Source organism: Pseudophryne corroboree, chromosome 6, assembly GCF_028390025.1.
Source record: "Pseudophryne corroboree isolate aPseCor3 chromosome 6, aPseCor3.hap2, whole genome shotgun sequence".
Taxonomy (NCBI): domain Eukaryota; kingdom Metazoa; phylum Chordata; class Amphibia; order Anura; family Myobatrachidae; genus Pseudophryne; species Pseudophryne corroboree.
Window position 1 is genome coordinate 750,072,512 of NC_086449.1, and position 22,845 is coordinate 750,095,356.

Consider the following 22,845-nt stretch of genomic DNA (forward strand, 5'->3'; position numbering starts at 1 on the left):
CAGATCTACAGACCAGGACCGCAGCCAGAGGATCCAGCGAGCCAAAATAGGCGTCGTAGACGCCTTGGCCGCCAGGATACCTGCATCATTTGCTGCCTCCTGAATATAATGAGAGGCTGTAATGATGTATGAAAGGCACTGTCTAGTGTTCTCAGGAAAATTAGACGGCAGTTCCGCTTCAACTTCCTGAACCCAGGCCTCTATAGCTTTAGCAGCCCAAGAGGCCGCAATAGTAGGCCTGTGCACAGCTCCAGCAAGAGTGTAAATAGACTTCAAGCAACCCTCCACGCGCTTATCCGTCGGTTCCTTCAGAGAGGTGATGGTAGTGACAGGCAGAGCAGATGATACCACCAGACGCGCGACTTGTGAGTCCACCGGCTGCGGTGTTTCCCAATTTTTACTTAACTCTGCAGCGAGTGGATAACGAGCTAGCATCCTTTTAGACAGGGAGAATTTCTTACCTGGATACTCCCGGGATTCCTGACGTATGTCAACCAAGAGGTCAGAATGGGGCAAAACTAATTTAGTGACCTTCTGACGCTTGAACTTATCTGGTTTCTTAGAGGTAGCCTGAGGTTCTTCGTCATCATCAATTTGAAGAATCAGCCTGATAGTCTCCAAGAGGTCAGGAACATCCACTTGTGTCACAGGTTCCCCATCAGAGGCATCTGCATCAGTGTCTGAGGGGTCAGTATATGCGCCATCTTCATCGGATGAAGTATCCGAAACGTGTGGATTGTGAGGAAGTAATGGTCCACTTAGATGACCCCTTGGTTTTAGGCGGGCGAGGGTTAGGATTTTGCTTAGCCAAAGACTGATTATGGGGCCAATTCAGTAAGGTTAGGAAATTCTGCTAATCAGCAGAATTTGCTAACCATTAGCACGCATGCTGGGGGCCGCCCAGCGCTGGGCAAGGCCGTCCAGCATGGTGACTGGCGCCTCCGCCCCTGCTTCAAGCAGAAATTGCGAACAGCACGCAATTTCTGCTCGTTAGCCGCAGGAGTCCCGGCGCCATTTTTGTTGTCGCAGTGGCAGCCATGCAGCCGCACCTCCGACATGCCCCCGTTCGCGCGTACCTGCCCACCGTTTGGGCTGGCACGCCCCTGCAATGCTCCGTTTACACCCAGAAAACGGAGTGTTGCCGCCCTGCGACCGCCTCTGCCTGATTGACAGGCAGAGGCAATCGTAATTTCTGCGGCCCTCCGCAGGAATTGCGGGCGCATGTGCATTAGGGCCTGCTGCGCATGCGCCCGCTGCCCCTCAGCAAAAATTCCGTACGAATCGCTACTTGCGATTCATACTGAATTTGCCCCTTAATTGCTGTAACTGAGAGGACAGAGTATCTGCCCATGGCGAATTAACTGCAGGGACAATATATGGGTGTAACGGGAAGTCCCATAGGGGGCACAAGTCTAGTTACTAGCGTAGTCAGTAAATTAGAGAAGGTAGCCCACGGTGGGTTTTGATTTGCTCCCGTTGCTGTAGTCTGACTGAGGGGTATAAAACCCCCAGTACCTGAACCCTCAGCTGCAATATTTTCCTCAGAGACATCTATGGCATTAGCACTGCATGGTGTAGGATCAGCCATGGAATTATCACCCTGCGTGGCTGACATTTTACAAAAGCATAATCGTAAGGTGAAATAGTACAATATAAGTAGACAAGGTACCTGACAAAAATCCCCCTATATAGTGTGACTGCAAGCAGAGCACACACGGAGGATTGAAGAGGTATATGGTGACTGTAGGACACAGAGAAAATACCAAAAAAGTATATCCTGTGAAACACTATATTATATGAAAACCCTGAAGCACTTAGCCCCCCTCAGGGTACAGAATATAGGGATAGCAGTATATGTGAGATACACGGAATGGAAATCACACAGCAGCTATTGGCACACACACACAGTCACATGTACAATGCAGAAAATATTACAACAACAATAAAACTGCACTGAACGAGCAATACTAAGTAACTGCACTACTAAGTAAAGCTATGTAGATATAGAGATATAACAATGCACAGTAAAGACTGGATGTATATCACAGGGTACTTGTACTAAATATCCCTGACAGTATGCACTTGTTCTTAACTAACACTGTCTAAAGACATGTAGAATATTTAAGTGTCCTGTAAATGCACAGCGCTGATGATGCAGGCGGCTTTACAGAGGAGACATTGCCCAGCAGTCCCAAAGTCAGCTCAGCATGTGTGGAATGGCGCCCAAATGCTGACAGGGAGTGAGGGAGGCAGAGAGAAGCAACTCCAGGACGGGAACATTATCAGTAAAGGGCGCCTGGGGCTGGGGGAGGGGCTACAGGTCAGAGCCTTATCCCCTTGCTGGACTTCACCACCAGGTACTGCGGGCCTTAGTAAAACAGATTTTTAGTGAATCCGACCTGTGCCCTTGCGTGGTGGTCTAGTGGGGTCCCTGTACGGCCACAGTATTCACGCCAGCTGTCTCCTAAAGACTGCGCCGGATCGCAATTTCCAGCGGGTCCCACCTGAGGGACCCTCTTACCTCCTCCCTTGATGCGGCCACGCGATCCTGGAGAGTAGCGGCAGGTGTGTGCCCTAGAGAGAGAACCGGAGCCTCTGCTGTAAGTACCCGGCAACCAGAGCACGGGAGTATACAGCGCCGCCGGGGAAGGTGAGCGAGCCGCAGCACAATATGTCAAAATTACATATAGGGGTATATTCAATTGCGGTCGGATCCATTCCGACATGCATTTGTCGGAATGGATCTGACAAGGGCTATTCAATGCCCATCTCAATTCGACTTTAAAAAAGTCTAATTGAGATTAGGGACCGGAGAGGGGGGAAAGGGGAGGGAGAGCCGCTGGTAGGCTGGGGACAGCAGCGCTGCAGGAGGATGTGGCACAGACGCCAGACCTCACGGCAGCGTCCACCCGGCTCCAGCAAGCGGGACCTCACTTGCTGTAGCCGGGTGGACGCTGCCGTGAGCGGCGGCTATTACACATCCTCCTGCAGCGCTGTGCTGTAGCGCTGCTCTCCCCCCTCCCCTCCTCTCAGTTCGACTTTTTTTTAAGTCGAACTGAGATGGTCGGAAACGGGGCCAAAACCTAAAACCTGTCGAATTTGGCCCCGTTTCCATCAGTAGCACGTGAATCGGCAGCTATACCACCAATTCACATACTATTCGACAAGTCGAATTCCCTGACTTGTCGAATAAAAATGCTGGGGACTGAATAGGTGGGAACCCCTTCTGACCTCAAAAAGTTAAAAACTGCCGTCTTTTTTCGAGCAGACGGCAGTTCCGAACGTGATTGTATATACCCCATAGCACTTTTAAGTGCCTATGCTGCGACCCTTGAAGTCTTCTGTCTTCATAAAAGCTCTTTTCAGGGCTGCTCAGCGCAGCCCTCCCTGTTAGCTGCCTGCACTGCAAGCACCAACTTACAAACAGCTCATGTGCACGGAGGCGGGGTTATAGAGGAAGCGGCGCTATGCATCCTGGGAACAGTCAAAGCTTTTAGCCTGTTGGTGCCTCAGATCAAGATCCAACTCTACACCCCGATGTTATCCCTGTGGAACCCCAGTGTACCCCGCTGCAGAGAAACTAATACCCTTTCAGACCAAGACTCTGCCCCGAGATATTACCGAAGCAACATGGGGCCTAACTTGGTGAGAAAGGGTCAACCTGGGTTGTGTGCCCCAGGATTGAGTGAGACATTGGTTACAGTGGCGTAACTAGAACTTTAGGGACCCCATAGCAAAATCTTGAAAGGGCCACCACTATTGTCACAAGCGCGCGTGTATGTATGTGTCGGGGGAAATTGAAAGAGAGAAGGATAGAGAGGGAGGTCATGAAGAGAGTTTTATGGAAAAATAGGGAGAGAGAAAAAGAGAGACAGGAGCGAGAGAGAGGGTGTCAGAAAGCGAGAGAAAGGGATGAGGGGGGGCATCAGAGTGGGTGTCAAAGAGAGAGAGAATGGGGAGGAGGAAGAGAGAGAAAGAGGGTGTCAGGGAGGGAGAGTGTCAAAGAGAGGGGGAGAGAGACCATGTCAGGGAGAGACGGGGGCAGTATCGGGGAGTGAGAGTGAGAGGTGGGACCGTATCAGGGAGAGAGAGTTTCAGAGAGAGACTGTTGGGAAGATAGAGGTAGAGAGCGACAGTGTCAGGAAGAGAGAGAGTGTGTGTCATTGGGAGAGAGAAAGGAGCAAGGGAGGGAGTGTCATGGGGGGGGGATACAGGCACAAGATACATTGCCGGTCTGTCCTGAACACCGCAGAGGTCTATGATGGGGGCGGACACTTCACGGATTTAGACCCCACCCACTAAATACCCGTAAATTGCGCCACCGGAAGCCAGGACTTGGAGCTGGCCAGGAAGCGCCCCCGCACACATCCTCTGCGTAGCCTGCGGGGGAGGGGGTGCTATCGGCTGCGGCGCCCGTTCTCACCGTGGGCGGGGGTGATGGGGGGAGCAGCGGGCCTTGGGGGCAGCCAATATCTGGGTGCAGGGGTAGCAGTGGGCCTAGAAATAGCTCGGGCCCCATAGCAGCTGCACGCCCTGAACCCTCGGTAGTTATGCCACTGCTTGGTTATTCCTAGGACCAATCCGGCTCAGCTGCAGTGTGAAAGACATGACCCGATTGGTGGCTTAGGGGCGCTTGGAGATGATGCCATCTTCAAGCATCCACTTTTAGATGACGCACTGGCAGACACAGGTCCATAGTGAAAGGCGACAACCCAGGTCCAACCTGCAGTGTGAATGGGGGTAAGCACATCTGAACACTGCCTGAAAATCAGCTTCATCAGTGTTCAAAATCATGCGTCAGTCCCAGGATTATGGTCTGAAACCAGTATAACAGAGTGCACCAAGGAGTACAATGACGCACTAGGGTAACCCTAAACAACACAAACAGTGAACAGTAGTGGGGATAAGAAAACATTTGCTGACCGTTATAAAACTGAGAGTATCAATCATACAAGGACAGATTCCCCATAACTACTGAACTAGAGTGACCTAGACTGCTGGAACCATCAGCAACTCTGGGCACATAGGGGGTTGGAGAATCTTAATTTGGGGAGGCTAGCATTTATGTTCAATCCTATTTTCTCCACCCATCTGGCAGTATGAGACAGAGGGACCAATGGCAGGACAGGAACATGTTTATAGCTTAGTTAATGTACACATACAAAATGGTGAGAGGTACACACAAATAGACTACTATGTAGTAGAGAACATGCCATCAGGTGGCAGTGTAGACAAACAAAAGCTAAGCAGGTACACTAGAAGTACTGAAGTATGAGTAGTAGGCCACTAGGTGGCGATAACAATACAAATTAGCATATTCAACAAACTATGGCGGTAATTCAGACCTGACCACTAGGGTGCATTTTTGCATCCCTGTGATCAGGTAGTCGTTGCCTACAGGGGGAGGATATGGAGTGTGTGCAGGTGTGCGATCGCATTTGTAGCAGAACTGCACAAACATCAGTTTGTGCAGCTTCAGCTCAGCCCAGGACTTACTCAGCCGATGCGGTAATCGGGGCTGGAGCGGACGTCAGAATACCTCCCTCCAAACGCCTGGTCTCTCCTGCGTTTTCCTGCACACTCCTTGAAAACGGTCAGTTGCCACCCACAAATGCCCTCTTCCTAGCAATCTCCTTGCGATCACCCATGCGTTCGGAAATTTTGCACCATCCCGTCGCTGACCGGCGATCCCCGTTGCGCCTGCGCATTGCGGTGCATGTGCAGTTCAGATCTGATCGCAGGCTGTGAGAAAATGCAGCCTAGCGATCAGGTGTGAATTACCCCCTATATACAATGACCAGGTGCATAAAAATAAAATGGGGGAAACACTATGCAGCCAGTAGAGAGGAGGGAATGTGATGTGTCACCACAGAGGAAATCCAATGCAGAAAAGTCTTATACCGCTTTCACATCGCAAATGCCGGATCCCACCCGCTAAGAGAAACGTGTCCTTACCGGGTGGGATCCGGCATTTGGTCTCCTTTGATGGCTTTCCGACCCGGCAATATACCGGGTCGGTTTCCATAGCAGCGGGGGGGCGCAGCAGCAGCAGGGGCGGCGCTGGGAGATGAGCTCATCTCCTGCGCCGCCTCTCCCTATGCTGTGAATGGGAACCGTGTCGCATCGACGCGGCTCCCATTCACACTGTGCCTGACCCGGTATTCAACCCGGGTATAATCCGTCTTTCTCTAACGTCCTAGTGGATGCAGAGGACTCCGTAAGGACCATGGGGAATAGACGGGCTCCGCAGGAGACAGGGCACACACAGAAAGAATTAGGACTACTGGTGTGCACTGGCTCCTCCCTCTATGTCCCTCCTCCAGACCTCAGTTAGAATCTGTGCCCGGACAGAGCTGGGTGCACTTTAGTGAGCTCTCCTGAGCTTGCTAATAAGAAAGTATTTTGTTAGGATTTTTTTTTATTTTCAGAGAGATCTGCTGGCAACAGACTCTCTGCTACGTGGGACTGAGGGGAGAGAAGCAGACCTACTAACTGCGGATAGGTCATGCTTCTTAGGCTACTGGACACCATTAGCTCCAGAGGGATCGAACACAGGAACGCACCCTTGGTCGTCCGATCCCGGAGCCGCGCCGCCGTCCCCCTCGCAGAGCCAGAAGACAGAAGCGGCGAGAGAAGCAAGAAGACTTCAAAATCGGCGGCAGAAGACTCCTGTCTTCATATGAGGTAGCGCACAGCACTGCAGCTGTGCGCCATTGCTCCCACATTAAACCCGCACACTCCGGTCACTGTAGGGTGCAGGGCGCAGAGGGGGGGGGGGGGGGGCGCCCTGGGCAGCAATTGAGTACCTCTTGGCATAAAAGAGCATATATACAGTTGGGCACTGTATATATGCATGAGCCCCCGCCATTATTTTGCACAAAATCGCGGGACAGAAGCCCGCCGCTGAGGGGGCGGGGCTTCTTCCTCAGCACTCACCAGCGCCATTTTCTCTCCACAGCTCCGCTGAGAGGAAGCTCCCCAGGCTCTCCCCTGCAGAATCACGGTAGAAAGAGGGTAAAAAGTTAGGGGGGCACATAAATTTAGCGCAAAATCACTAATACAGCAGCTACTGGGTAAACACTAAGTTACTGTGTAATTCCTGGGTTATATAGCGCTGGGGTGTGTGCTGGCATACTCTCTCTCTGTCTCTCCAAAAGGCCTTGTGGGGGTTCTGTCCTCAAATAGAGCATCCCCTGTGTGTGTGGTGTGTCGGTACGCTTGTGTCGACATGTTTGACGAGGAAGGCTATGGGGAAGCAGAGCAGGTGCAGATGAATGTGGTGTCTCCGCCGACGGCGCCGACACCTGATTGGATGGATATGTGGAAGGTGTTTAATGATAATGTAAACTCCTTGCATACAAGGTTGGATAAAGCTGAAGCCTTGGGACAGTCATGCCTGATCCTACAGCGCAGAGGCCGTCAGGGTCTCAGAAGCGCCCACTATCCCAGATTGTTGACACAGATATCGACACGGATTCTGTCTCCAGTGTCGATGGCGATGATACAAAGTTGCAGCCTAAAATGGCCATCCGCTACATGATTATAGCAATGAAGGATGTATTGCACATTTCAGAGGAAAACCCTGTCCCTGACGAGGGTTTATATGTTTGGGGAAAAAAGGCAAGAAGTGACTTTTCCCCCTTCACATGAGTTAAATGAGTTATGTGAAAAAGCTTGGGATTCTCCTGATAGGAAAGTGCAGATTTCAAAACCGTTACTTATGGCGTATCCTTTCCCGCCAACGGACAGGTTACGCTGGGAATCCTCCCCTAGGATAGACAAAGCTTTGACACGCTTATCTAAGAAGGTGGCCCTGCCGTCACAGGATGCGGCCACCCTAAAAGATCCTGCGGCTAGGAAGCAGGAAGGTATCCTGAAGTCCGTTTATACACATTCAGGTACCCTACTGAGGCCGGCAATTGCGTCGGCCTGGATGTGTAGTGCTGTAGCAGCATGGACAGATACTCTGTCTGAGGAACTTGATACCTTGGACAAGGATACTATATTACTGACCCTGGGGCATATAAAAGACGCTGTCCTATATATGAGGGATGCCCAGAGAGACATTTGCCTACTGGGCTCTAGAATAAATGCAATGTCAATTTCTGCCAGAAGGGTCCTGTGGACTCGGCAATGGACAGGTGATGTCGACTCAAAAAAGCACATGGGGGTTTTACCTTATAAGGGTGAGGAATTGTTTGGGGACGGTCTCTCGGACCTAGTTTCCACAGCTACGGCTGGGAAGTCAAATTTTTTGCCTTATATTCCCTCACAACCTAAGAAAGCACCGTATTACCAAATGCAGTCCTTTCGATCGCAAAGAGGCAAGAAAGTCCGAGGGGCGTCTTTTCTTGCCAGAGGCAGGGGTAGAGGAAAGAAGCTGCACAATACAGCTAGTTCCCAGGAACAGAAGTCCTCCCCGGCTTCCACTAAATCCACTGCATGACGCTGGGGCTCCACAGGTGGAGCCAGGAGCAGTGGGGGCGCGTCTCCGAAATTTCAGCCACCAGTGGGTTCGCTCACAGGTGGATCCCTGGGCTATACAGATTGTGTCTCAGGGATGCAAGCTGGAATTCGAAGTGATGCCCCCTCGCCGTTACCTCAAATCGGCCCTGCCAGCTTCCCCCATAGAAAGGGAAGTAGTGTTAGCGGCAATTCACAAATTATATTCTCAGCAGGTGGTGGTACAGGTTCCCCTCCCTCAATAGGGAAGGGGTTACTATTCCACAATGTTTGTGGTTCCGAAACCAGACGGTTCGGTCAGACCCATATTGAATTTAAAATCCCTGAACATTTACCTGAAAAGGTTCAAGTTCAAGATGGAATCGCTCAGGGCAGTCATTCCGAGCCTGGAAGAGGGGGATTTTATGGTGTCTCTGGACATAAAGGATGCTTACCTGCATGTCCCCATTTATCCACCTCATCAGGAGTACCTCAGATTTGTGGTACAGGACTGTCATTACCAATTCCAGACGTTGCCGTTTGGTCTGTCCACGGCACCGAGAATATTTACCAAGGTAATGGCAGAAATGATGGTGCTTCTGCGAAAGCAAGGAGTTACAATTATCCCATACTTGGACGATCTCCTCATAAAGGCGAGGTCCAGAGAGCAGTTGCTGATCAGCGTAGCACACTCTCGGGAGGTGTTACAACAGCACGGCTGGATTCTGAATATTCCAAAGTCGCAGCTGATTCCTACGACGAAACTACCCTTCCTGGGCATGATTCTGGACACATACCAGAAGAAGGTGTTTCTCCCGGAGGAGAAGGCCCAGGAGCTCGTGACTCTGGTCAGAGACCTCTTAAAACCAAAACAGGTGTCGGTGCATCAATGCACGCGAGTCCTGGGAAAGATGGTGGCGTCATACGAAGCCATTCCCTTCGGCAGGTTCCATGCGAGGACCTTTCAGTGGGATCTGTTGGACAAGTGGTCCGGATCGCATCTTCAGATGCATCTGCTGATCACCCTATCCCCCAGGGCCAGGGTGTCTCTTCTGTGGTGGCTGCAGAGTGCTCACCTTCTCGAGGGCCACAGGTTCGGCATACAGGACTGGGTCCTGGTGACCACGGATGCAAGCCTCCGAGGGTGGGGGGCAGTCACTCAGGGAAGAAACTTCCAGGGGCTGTGGTCAAGTCAGGAGACTTGTCTGCACATCAATATCCTGGAACTAAGGGCCATATACAACGCCCTGAGTCAAGCGGAGCCTCTGCTTCGCAACCAACCGGTGCTGATTCAGTCAGACAACATCACCGCAGTGGCTCATGTAAACCGCCAGGGCGGCACAAGAAGCAGGGTGGCGATGGCAGAAGCCACCAGAATTCTTCGCTGGGCGGAGAATCACGTGCAAGCACTGTCAGCAGTGTTCATTCCGGGAGTAGACAACTGGGAAGCAGACTTCCTCAGCAGGCACGACCTCCACCCGGGAGAGTGGGGACTTCATCAAGAAGTCATCACACAGATTACAAATTGATGGGAACTGCCACAGGTGGACATGATGGCATCCCGCCTCAACAAAAAGCTACAAAGGTAGAGACCCTCAGGCGATAGCTGTGGACGCACTAGTGACACCGTGGGTGTTCCAGTCGGTTTATGTGTTTCCTCCTCTTCCTCTCATACCCAAGGTGCTGAGAATCGTAAGAAAAAGAGGAGTGAGAACAATACTCATTGTTCCGGATTGGCCAAGAAGGACTTGGTATCCGGAACTGCAAGAAATGCTCACAGAGGACCCATGGCCTCTGCCTCTCAGACAGGATCTGTTGCAACAGGGGCCCTGTCTGTTCCAAGACTTACCGCGGCTGCGTTTGACGGCATGGCGGTTGAACGCCGGATCCTAGCGGAGAAAGGCATTCCGGATGAAGTTATTCCTACGCTGATAAAGGCTAGGAAGGACGTGACAGCAAAACATTATCACCGTATATGGAGAAAATATGTTGCTTGGTGTGAGGCCAGGAAGGCCCCTACAGAGGAATTCCAGCTGGGCCGTTTCCTTCACTTCTTACAGTCGGGAGTGACTATGGGCTTAAAATTAGGGTCCATAAAACGTCCAGATTTCGTCCCTATCCATTTTCTTTCAAAAGGAACGGGCTTCTCTTCCTGAGGTTCAGACGTTTGTAAAGGGAGTGCTGCATATTAGGGCCGGCTCCAGGCCTACTAGCACCCTGAACGAAAACATGTAAAAGCGCCCCCCCCCCCCCCTCGTGCGCGCGCCGAAGGCGTGCGCGCTCCAGCAAAAGTGGGCGTGGCCTCTTGGAAAGTGGGCGTGGCCTCATGACTTCATATTATTAGGCTATAAATAAATGTTTTCACACCTTCTCTACGCACACAATTAGCAGCCTTACACATAGGAGGGCAAAATGACGTACATACTGTAATGCTTGGTGCTCATCTACGTACATGGTAAAGCATGGACAGTGCGCGCCGAAGGCGCGCAGCAAAAATGTAGGGGCGTTGCTTCGTGGGGAAGGTGCGTGGCCACATAAGTGGCAATTCGCATTACACCACACAGTAGTGCAGTTAATACACACTGCACCAGGTAGAACCTCCTAGACACTTTGCGCCAGGCAGAGCACGTTAGACACTTTGCGCCAGGCAGAGCACGTTAGACACTTTGCGCCAGGCAGAGCACGTTAGACACTTTGCGCCAGGCAGAGCACGTTAGACACATTGCCTAGCCACAGACGCCTAGCGGGAACACTACATGATATGCTCCCCAGCCGTGCCAGCTACACATGACATACACATGACATGCCCCCCAGCAATGCCAGATACATAAATGGCCACACAGTGCCAGATATGTAGATACAGAAAAGCCCCCACAATGCTAGATAAATGCCCCCACAGTGCTAGATAAATGCCCCCACAGTGTCAGATAAATGTCCCCACAGTGCGCCCCACAGTGCCAGATAAATATCCTCAGTGCCAGATAAATGCCCCACAGTGCCAGATAAATGCCCCCACAGTGCGCTCCACAGTGCCAGATAAATGTCCCCACAGTGCACCCCACAGTGCCAGATAAATGCCCCCATAGTGCTAGATAAATGCCCCCAGTGCCAGATAAATGTCCCCACAGTGCCAGATAAATGTCCCACACTGCCAGATAAATGACCCCAGTGCCAGATAAATACCCCACAGTGCCAGATAAATGCCCCCACAGTGCCAGATAAATGCCCCCACAGTGCCAGATAAATGTCCCCACAGTGCCAGATAAATGCCCCACAGTGCCAGATAAATGCCCCACAGTGCCAGATAAATGCCCCACAGTGCCAGATAAATACCCACAGTGCCAGATAAATGCCCCACATTGCCAGATAAATGCCCCCACAGTGCGCCCCACAGTGCCAGATAAATGCCCCCACAGTGCCAGATAAATGCCCCCACAGTGCCAGATAAATGCCCCCACAGTGCCAGATAAATGCCGTCCCAGTGCCAGATAAATGCCGTCCCAGTGCCAGATAAATGTCCCAGTGCCAGATAAATACCCCACACTGCCAGATAAATGTCCCCACAGTGCCAGATAAATGTCCCCAGTGCCAGATAAATGCCCCCAGTGCCAGATAAATGCCCCCAGTGCCAGATAAATACCCCACACTGCCAGATAAATGTCCCCACAGTGCCAGATAAATGCCCCCACAGTGCCAGATATGCCCCTAGTGCCAGATACACCATGCCCCACAGTGCCAGATATGCCCCCAGTGCCAGATACATCTGCCCCACAGTGCCAGATACACATGCCCCAGTGTCAGATATGCCCCACAGTGCCAGATACACCATGCCCCACAGTGCCAGATATGCCCCCAGTGCCAGATACACCATGCCCCCCAGTGCCAGATACACATGCCACACAGTCTCAGATATGCCCAAAGTGCCAAATATGTCCCAAGTGCCAGATACCCCCCCCCCCCCAGCCCCCCATGCTCACCGCGCTGCTGCCGACGGTTCGCTTGGGCGGGAAGGAGGAAGAAGCGGAGGCGGCTGCTGCTCCTGCTGTGTGAGGACGGGGTGCCTCCGGCGGGTGGGCGCACAGTTTCACACTATAAACTCAGCGCGCGCTGTGCGGCGCCAGGACCTGACGCCGCGCGTGCACGCGCACCACTGGCTGCTGGCTGAGAGTGGGACCAGGAGGCAGGCCGGGCACTGGTTTGAGCCACTTAAGACCGTGGAGTTAAAATATCTCACGTGGAAAGTGGTCATGCTATTGGCCTTAGCTTCGGCTAGGCGTGTGTCAGAGTTGGCGGCTTTGTCATGTAAAAGCCCCTATCTGGTTTTCCATATGGACAGGGCAGAATTACGGACTCGTCCGCAATTTCTGCCGAAGGTGGTGTCATCTTTTCATTTGAACCAACCTATTGTGGTGCCTGCGGCTACTCGTGACTTGGAGGATTCCAAGTTACTAGATGTAGTCAGGGTTTTGAAGATGTATGTAGCCAGAACGGCTGGAGTCAGGAAAACTGACTCGCTGTTTATCCTGTATGCATCCAACAAGCTGGGTGCTCCTGCTTCAAAGCAAACTATTGCTCGCTGGATCTGTAACACGATTCAGCAGGCTCATTCTGCAGCTGGATTGCCGCATCCAAAATCAGTAAAAGCCCATTCCACAAGGAAGGTGGGCTCTTCTTGGGCGGCTGCCCGAGGGGTCACGGCATTACAGCTTTGCCGAGCAGCTACTTGGTCGGGTTCAAACACGTTTGCAAAATTCTACAAGTTTGATACCCTGGCTGAGGAGGACCTTGTGTTTGCTCATTCGGTGCTGCAGAGTCATCCGCACTCTCCCGCCCGTTTGGGAGCTTTGGTATAATCCCCATGGTCCTTACGGAGTCCCCAGCATCCACTAGGACGTTAGAGAAAATAAGATTTTACTCACCTGTAAATCTATTTCTCGTAGTCCGTAGTGGATGCTGAGCGCCCGTCCCGAGTGCGGACTTCTTCTGCAATACTTGTATATAGTTATTGCTTAAAATAAGAATTTACTTACCGATAATTCTATTTCTCATAGTCCGTAGTGGATGCTGGGAACTCCGTAAGGACCATGGGGAATAGCGGCTCCGCAGGAGACTGGGCACAAAAAGTAAAAGCTTTAGACTAGCTGGTGTGCACTGGCTCCTCCCCCTATGACCCTCCTCCAAGCCTCAGTTAAGATACTGTGCCCGGACGAGCGTACATAATAAGGAAGGATCTTGAATCCCGGGTAAGACTCATACCAGCCACACCAATCACACCGTACAACTCGTGATCTGAACCCAGTTAACAGTATGATAACCGTAGGAGCCTCTGAAAAGATGGCTTCCAACAATAAACAACCTGATTTGTTTGTAACAATAACTATATACAAGTATTGCAGACAATCCGCACTTGGGATGGGCGCCCAGCATCCACTACGGACTATGAGAAATAGAATTATCGGTAAGTAAATTCTTATTTTCTCTGACGTCCTAGTGGATGCTGAGAACTCCGTAAGGACCATGGGGATTATACCAAAGCTCCCAAACGGGCGGGAGAGTGCGGATGACTCTACAGCACCGAATGAGAGAACTCCAGGTCCTCCTCAGCCAGGGTATCAAATTTGTAGAATTTAGCAAACGTGTTTGCCCCTGACCAAGTAGCTGCTCGGCAAAGTTGTAAAGCCGAGACCCCTCGGGCAGCCGCCCAAGATGAGCCCACCTTCCTTGTGGAATGGGCTTTTACAGATTTTGGCTGTGGCAGGCCTGCCACAGAATGTGCAAGTTGAATTGTACTACAAATCCAACGAGCAATCGTCTGCTTAGAAGCAGGAGCACCCAGCTTGTTGGGTGCATACAGTATAAACAGCGAGTCAGATTTTCTGACTCCAGCCGTCCTGGAAACATATATTTTCAGGGCCCTGACTACGTCCAGCAACTTGGAGTCCTCCAAGTCCTTAGTAGCCACAGGTACCACAATAGGTTGATTCATGTGAAACGCTGAAACCACCTTAGGGAGAAATTGAGGACGAGTCCTCAATTCCGCCCTATCCAAATGAAATATCAGGTAAGGGCTTTTATAGGATAAAGCCGCCAATTCTGATACGCGCCTGGCTGAAGCCAGGGCCAACAGCATTACCACTTTCCATGTGAGATATTTCAAATCCACTGTGGCAAGTGGTTCAAACCAATGTGATTTTAGGAACCCTAAAACTACATTGAGATCCCAAGGTGCCACTGGAGGCACAAAAGGAGGCTGTATATGCAGTACCCCTTTGACAAACGTCTGAACTTCAGGCACTGAAGCCAGTTCTTTCTGGAAGAAGATCGACAGGGCCGAAATTTGAACCTTAATGGATCCTAATTTTAGGCCCATAGACAATCCTGCTTGCAGGAAATGTAGGAAACGACCCAGTTGAAATTCCTCCGTAGGGGCCTTCTTGGCCTCACACCACGCAACATATTTTCGCCAAATGCGATGATAATGTTTTGCAGTTACATCCTTCCTGGCCTTGATCAGGGTAGGGATGACTTCATCTGGAATGCCTTTTTCCTTCAGGATCCGGCGTTCAACCGCCATGCCGTCAAACGCAGCCGCGGTAAGTCTTGGAACAGACAAGGTCCCTGCTGGAGCAGGTCCTTCCTTAGAGGTAGAGGCCACGGGTCCTCCGTGAGCATCTCTTGCAGCTCCGGGTACCAAGTTCTTCTTGGCCAATCCGGAGCCACGAGTATCGTTCTTACTCCTCTCCTTCTTATGATTCTCGGTACTTTTGGTATGAGAGGAAGAGGAGGGAACACATATACCGACAGGAACACCCACGGAGTTACCAGAGCGTCCACCGCTATTGCCTGAGGGTCCCTTGACCTGGCGCAATATCTGTCCAGTTTCTTGTTGAGACGGGACGCCATCATGTCCACCTTTTGGTTTTTCCCAACGGTTTACAATCACTTGGAAGACTTCTGGATGAAGTCCCCACTCCCCCGGGTGGAGGTCGTGTCTGCTGAGGAAGTCTGCTTCCCAGTTGTCCACTCCCGGAATGAACACTGCTGACAGTGCTATCACATGATTTTCCGCCCAGCGGAGAATCCTTGCAGCTTCTGCCATTGCCCTCCTGCTTCTTGTGCCGCCCTGTCTGTTTACGTGGGCGACAGCCGTGATGTTGTCCGACTGGATCAATACCGGTTGACCCTGAAGCAGAGGCCTTGCTTGACTTAGGGCATTGTAAATGGCCCTTAGCTCTAGGATATTTATGTGAAGAGACGTTTCCATGCTTGACCACAAGCCCTGGAAATTTCTTCCCTGTGTGACTGCTCCCCAGCCTCTCAGGCTGGCATCCGTGGTTACCAGCATCCAATCCTGAATGCCGAATCTGCGGCCCTCTAGAAGATGAGCCTTCTGTAATCCAGCAGATCCCACTGAAAAGTTCTTGCATGGAATCTTCCGAATGGAATCGCTTCGTAAGAAGCCACCATTTTTCCCAGGACTCTCGTGCACTGATGCACTGACACTTGTACTGGTTTTAGGAGGTTCCTGACTAGCTCGGATAACTCCCTGGCCTTCTCCTCCGGGAGAAACACCTTTTTCTGGACTGTGTCCAGAATCATCCCTAGGAACAGTAGACGTGTTGTTGGAATCAGCTGTGATTTTGGGATATTTAGAATCCACCCGTGCTGACGTAGCACTACCTGAGATAGTGCTACTCCGACCTCTAACTGTTCCCTGGACCTTGCCCTTATCAGGAGATCGTCCAAGTAAGGGATAATTAATACGCCTTTTCTTCGAAGAAGAATCATCATTTCGGCCATTACCTTGGTAAAGACCCGTGGTGCCGTGGACAATCCAAACGGCAGCGTCTGAAACTGATAATGACAGTTTTGTATCACAAACCTGAGGTACCCTTGGTGAGAAGGGTAGATTGGGACATGGAGATAAGCATCCTTGATGTCTAGAGATACCATATAGTCCCCTTCTTCCAGGTTCGCTATCACTGCTCTGAGTGACTCCATCTTGAATTTGAACCTTTTTATGTAAGTGTTCAAAGATTTTAGATTTAAAATTGGTCTCACCGAGCCGTCCGGCTTCGGTACCACAAACAGCGTGGAATAATACCCCTTTCCCTGTTGTAGGAGGGGTACCTTGATTATCACCTGCTGGGAATACAGCTTGTGAATAGCTTCCAATACTGCCTCCCTGTCGGAGGGAGACGTTGGTAGAGCAGACTTCAGGAACTGGCGAGGGGGAGACGTCTCGAATTCCAATTTGTACCCCTGTGATACTACCTGCAGGATCCAGGGGTCCACTTGCGAGTGAGCCCACTGCGCGCTGAAATTCTTGAGACGGCCCCCCACCGTGCCCGAGTCTGCTTGCAGAGCCCCAGCGTCATGCTGAGGACTTGGCAGAAGCGGGGGAGGGCTTCTGCTCCTGGGAAGAGGCTGCATGGTGCAGTCTTTTTCCTCTTCCTCTGCCCCGGGGCAGGAACGAGCGGCCTTTTTCCCTCTTGCCCTTATAGGGACGAAAGGACTGGGTTTGAAAAGACGGTGTCTTTTTCTGCTGAGAGGTGACCTGGGGTAAAAAGGTGGATTTTCCAGCCGTTGCTGTGGCCACCAGGTCCGATAGACCGACCCCAAATAACTCCTCCCCTTTATACGGCAATACTTCCATATGTCGTTTGGAATCCGCATCACCTGACCACTGTCGCGTCCATAACGTTCTTCTGGCAGAAATGGACATCGCACTTACTCTAGATGCCAGGGTGCAAATATCCCTCTGTGCATCTCGCATATATAGTAATGCATCCTTCAAATGCTCTATAGTTAATAATATACTGTCCCTATCCAGGGTATCAATATTTTCAGTCAGGGAATCCGACCAAGCCACTCCAGCGCTGCACATCCAGGCTGAGGCGATCGCTGGTCGCAGTATAACACCGGTATGTGTGTATATACCTTTTAAGATATTTTCCAGCCTTCTATCAGCTGGTTCCTTGAGAGCGGCCGTATCCGGAGACGGTAACGCCACTTGTTTTGATAAGCGTGTGAGCGCCTTATCTACCATAGGGGGTGTTTCCCAACGTGCCCTAACCTCTGGCGGGAAAGGGTATAGTGCCAATAATTTATTAGAAATCAGCAGTTTTTTATCGGGGGAAACCCACGCTTTATCACACACCTCATTTAATTCATCTGACTCAGGAAAAACCACTGGTAGTTTTTTCACACCCCACATAATACCCTTTTTTGTGGTACTTGTAGTGTCAGAAATGTTCAATGCCTCCTTCATTGCTGTGATCATGTAACGTGTGGCCCTACTGGACATTACGTTTGTCTCGTCACCGTCGACACTGGATTCAGTGTCAGGGTCTGTGTCGACCATCTGAGGTAACGGGCGTTTTAGCGCCCCTGACGGTGTCTGAGACGTCTGAACAGGCACTAATTGATTTGTCGGCTGTCTCATGTCGTCAACAGTTTTTTGCAAAGTGCTGACATTGTCACGTAATTCTTTAATTACTACCATCCAGTCAGGTGTCGACTCCCTAGGGGGTGACATCACTAACACAGGCAATTGCTCTGCTTCCACATCATTTTCCTCCTCATACATGTCGACACAATCGTACCGACACCCAGCACACACACAGGGAATGCTCTGATAGAGGACAGGACCCCACTAGCCCTTTGGGGAGACAGAGGGAGAGTTTGCCAGCACACACCAGAGCGCTATATATATATATACAGGGATAACCTTATATAAGTGTTACTCCCTGTTATAGCTGCTGTATTTATATATTAGCTGCCAATAGTGCCCCCCTCTCTGTTTTACCCTGTTTCTGTAGTGCAGGACTGCAGGGGAAAGTCAGGGAGCCGTCCTTCCAGCGGAGCTGTGAAAGAAAATGGCGCTTGTGTGCTGAGGAGAAAGGCTCCGCCCCCTTCACGGTGGCCTTTTCTCCCGCTTTTTTCAGGAAACTGGCAGGGGATAAATGCATCCATATAGCCCAGGAGCTATATGTGATGCATTTTTTTTAGCCATATAAGGTTTTTATATCGTTTTTATTGCGTCTCAGGGCGCTCCCCCCCAGCGCCTTGCACCCTCAGTGACCGGAGTGTGAAGTGTGCTGAGAGCAATGGCGCACAGCTGCCGTGCTGTGCGCTACCTTATTTGAAGACAGGAACGTCTTCTGCCGCCGCTTTCTCCGGACCTCTTCGCTCTTCTGGCTCTGTAAGGGGGCCGGCGGCGCGGCTCCGGGACCCATCCAGGCTGAACCTGTGATCGTCCCTCTGGAGCTAATGTCCAGTAGCCAAGAAGCCCAATCCACTCTGCAGTCAGGTGAGTTCGCTTCTTCTCCCCTTAGTCCCACGATGCAGTGAGCCTGTTGCCAGCAGGACTCACTGAAAATAAAAAACCTATTTAAACTTTTACTTCTAAGCAGCTCAGGAGAGCCACCTAGCTTGCACCCTTCTCGTTCGGGCACAAAAATCTAACTGAGGCTTGGAGGAGGGTCATAGGGGGAGGAGCCAGTGCACACCAGCTAGTCTAAAGCTTTTACTTTTTGTGCCCAGTCTCCTGCGGAGCCGCTATTCCCCATGGTCCTTACGGAGTTCCCAGCATCCACTAGGACGTCAGAGAAATAAGGGTTATGTTATGTTTGCATCAGGTTGTCTGATGCTCTGTTGTTGTTCATACTGTTGACTGGGTAAGTTTATCACGAGTTATACGGTGTGATTAGTGTGGCTGGTATGAGTCTTACCCTGGATTCCAAAATCCTTTCCTTGTACTGTCAGCTCTTCTGGGCACAGTTTCCTTAACTGAGGTCTGGAGGAGGGTCATAGAGGGAGGAGCCAGTGCACACCAGTAGTCCTAATTCTTTCTTAGAGTGCCCTGTCTCCTGCGGAGCCCGTCTATTCCCCATGGTCCTTACGGAGTCCCCAGCATCCACTGCGGACTACGAGAAATAGATTTACCGGTGAGTAAAATCTTATTTTTATACCGGGTTGAATTACCGGGTCAGGCGACCCGCTAATTCGCCGAAAGTGCTTTCACATCGCACACTGACCCGTGTCGACACGGCAATATGCTGTGTCGATACCGGGTTATTTGTGCGATGTGAAAGGGGTATTAGTGAGACTGTGGTCCAAGAGTCCTAGCTCAGCCGAAAAGGTCCCTAAATGTGGAGCAGGTAACGGGTACATGTCAGCACTGGAGCAGTAGCACCCGTAGCCTGAGTGGGTCTCAGTGGAAGAGGTATGCATTCGTAGAGGAGGGTGATACAAGGAAGGGGATGTCCAAGGACGATGGATGAAGGCCTCCAGGGAACTCACGGTGCAGCAGAGCTGGAGGGGTTGGGTACGATATCCTGGCGGTGACCATAGACTGTCACAATCCCATGGGCCAGTGTTCTACACCCTCGCTGCAAGAGATCAGCACCCATTTGCACCAGCCCTGGACCTCTGTAAAATAGCTCTAATAATGGGACAGACGAATATATTGTTTCTTGTATATATATTTTTTCCTTAATGCATGTATTTGATTTATTCTAGAACTCGGGTGTATCTGCACCAGGCGCCAGTCAGCCATACAGCAGGAGAACAGAGGACATAGGTTCTTCTAAGTGTCGTGGAAAGCCAGTATCGCACACATTACCTGTTGTGGTCCAGTCCTGCACTGAATCTAGATGGGAGAGGTTTCTTCCCAGCAAAGAGCCAGAGGAAGAGCACATCTCCAGTACGCCCAGTTTCCAGAATAGGGAACCAGAAGTAGACATTGATTTAAATCAAACTCCCCCTTATAAGAAAGCCGGGCAGGGATGGTTATCTGCCATTGAGCAGGGGAATCAGCCTATTGGGCCAGATATGTTGCCTGGTCATCCTTTAGCGGATCATCAGACAGACCATAGCCCTAAAGCTGGGGCTTCTAGCTCACTCCCGAAACCCCTCACTCTGTTCCACACAGATGACGACTTTGATGATGACTATTAATACCAATAGCAGCCTAAGCTCTGCTTCTAGAGACAGCGCACCAACTGCCTACACACAATGAGAACGCGGCCTGACAATGCAGAGACCTAATGATATCACTGAGGCACAAAGCAGTGGTCCTGGTTCTTCGGGACCTGCATTATCTCTTCACCTCGTGCACTAACAGCAGAGAGATAGAACTTGTGTATATATTACTTTATCTATGGTCTTTGTTTACAAATTCATGTACAGCTGGGTATTGTACAGGTGCAGTCCCATGTATGGATTCTGGGGCAGATTTATTAAACCTGGTGAAGTGATATAGTGGAAGGTGATAACGCACCGGCCAATCAGCTTTTGGATGCCATGTTTCAAGCTGGGCTTGAAAATGACAGTTAGGAGCCGACTTGCTGGTGCGTTATCACCTACCACTTTATCACTTCACCAGGCTTAATAAATCTGCCCCACAGTTTTACTGTACAGATACATGTTACAAGAGGTTTATTCAGAGTTAAAAACAAAGTTCAGATGAAAAATCAAATGTATATGATAATTCAGGTTAGACCAGAACACTGGAAAGCAGTCAAAATAGCATGGGCCTGAAAGTAGTTTAAATAAAGAAATCCGATTGTTTTACCATGTCCGGTGGTGTTGTGCATCATTGGAAATATTATGTAATCTTGTTTATCTTCTAATGTTCTGTTTATACTAATCTTATACAACCAGTGGTACTGTGCCTAACAGTAAAGGTTGACTTAGTGCCTATCACTACTGCCTCACAGACCCGAGGTCCTGAGTTCAATTCCTGAGCTAGACACTGTGTAGAGATTGTAGGTTCTCTTCATGTATGTTGTGGGTCAGCCAGGCGTTACACTTTTCTCACATTTCCCAAAAACATACCGGTAGGTTAATTGGTGTCTGACAATAAAATAATGCATCCATGCGGTAGGGAATATAGGGGCAAATGTATTAACCTGGAAAAGGCATGAGAGTGATAATAAGAATTTACTTACCGATAATTCTATTTCTCGGAGTCCGTAGTGGATGCTGGGGTTCCTGAAAGGACCATGGGGAATAGCGGCTCCGCAGGAGACAGGGCACAAAAAGTAAAGCTTTAGGATCAGGTGGTGTGCACTGGCTCCTCCCCCTATGACCCTCCTCCAAGCCAGTTAGGTACTGTGCCCGGACGAGCGTACACAATAAGGGAGGAATTTTGAATCCCGGGTAAGACTCATACCAGCCACACCAATCACACCGTACAACTTGTGATCTAAACCCAGTTAACAGTATGATAACAGCGGAGCCTCTGAAAAGATGGCTCACAACAATAATAACCCGATTTTTGTAACTATGTACAAGTATTGCAGATAATCCGCACTTGGGATGGGCGCCCAGCATCCACTACGGACTCCGAGAAATAGAATTATCGGTAAGTAAATTCTTATTTTCTCTATCGTCCTAGTGGATGCTGGGGTTCCTGAAAGGACCATGGGGATTATACCAAAGCTCCCAAACGGGCGGGAGAGTGCGGATGACTCTGCAGCACCGAATGAGAGAACTCCAGGTCCTCTTTTGCCAGGATATCAAATTTGTAGAATTTTACAAACGTGTTCTCCCCTGACCACGTAGCTGCTCGGCAGAGTTGTAATGCCGAGACCTCTCGGGCAGCCGCCCAAGATGAGCCCACCTTCCTTGTGGAATGGGCCTTAACCGATTTAGACTGTGGCAGGCCTGCCTCAGAATGTGCAAGTTGAATTGTGTTACAAATCCAACGAGCAATCGCCTGCTTAGAAGCAGGCGCACCCAACTTGTTGGGTGCATACAGTATAAACAGCGAGTCAGATTTTCTGACTCCAGCTGTCCTGGAACATATTTTCAGGGCCCTGACAACTCCTAGCAACTTGGAGTCCTCCAAGTCCCTAGTAGGTGCAAGGCACCACAATAAGCTGGTTCAGGTGAAACACTGACACCACCTTAGGGAGAGAACTGGGGACGAGTCCGCAGCTCTGCCCTGTCCGAATGGACAAACAGATATGGGCTTTTTTGAGAAAAAACCACCAATTTGACACTCGCCTGGTCCAGGCCAGGGCCAAGAGCATGGTCACTTTTTATGTGAGATGCTTCAAATCCACATATTTGACTGGTTTTAAACCAATGTGATTTGAGGAATCCCAGAACTACGTTGAGATCCCACAGTGCCACTGGAGGCACAAAAAAGGGGTTTGTATATGCAATACTCCCTTGACAAACTTCTGGACTTCAGGAACTGAAGCCAATTCTTTCTGGAAGAAAATTTACAGGGCCGAATTTGAACTTTAATGGACCCCAATTTGAGGCCCATAGACACTCCTGTTTGCAGGAAATGCAGGAAACGACCGAGTTGAAATTTCTTTGTGGGGCCTTCCTGGCCTCACACCACGCAACATATTTTCGCCACACGTGGTGATAATGTTGTGCGGTCAC

General features: G+C 50.5%; 1 protein-coding gene across 2 annotated transcripts in view; it reads left to right on the plus strand.

The window, feature by feature from the left end:
* MRNIP (MRN complex interacting protein) overlaps positions 1-21,023 on the plus strand; it is an 81,709-nt gene extending 60,686 nt beyond the window's left edge. For both annotated transcript variants that reach the window (XM_063928536.1, XM_063928537.1), the window contains one exon: positions 19,966-21,023. In XM_063928536.1, the coding sequence (XP_063784606.1) occupies positions 19,966-20,403 (438 nt within the window). In that variant the 3' untranslated portion in view covers positions 20,404-21,023. The remainder of the gene's footprint in view (positions 1-19,965) is intronic.
* The last annotated feature ends 1,822 nt before the right edge of the window (positions 21,024-22,845 follow it).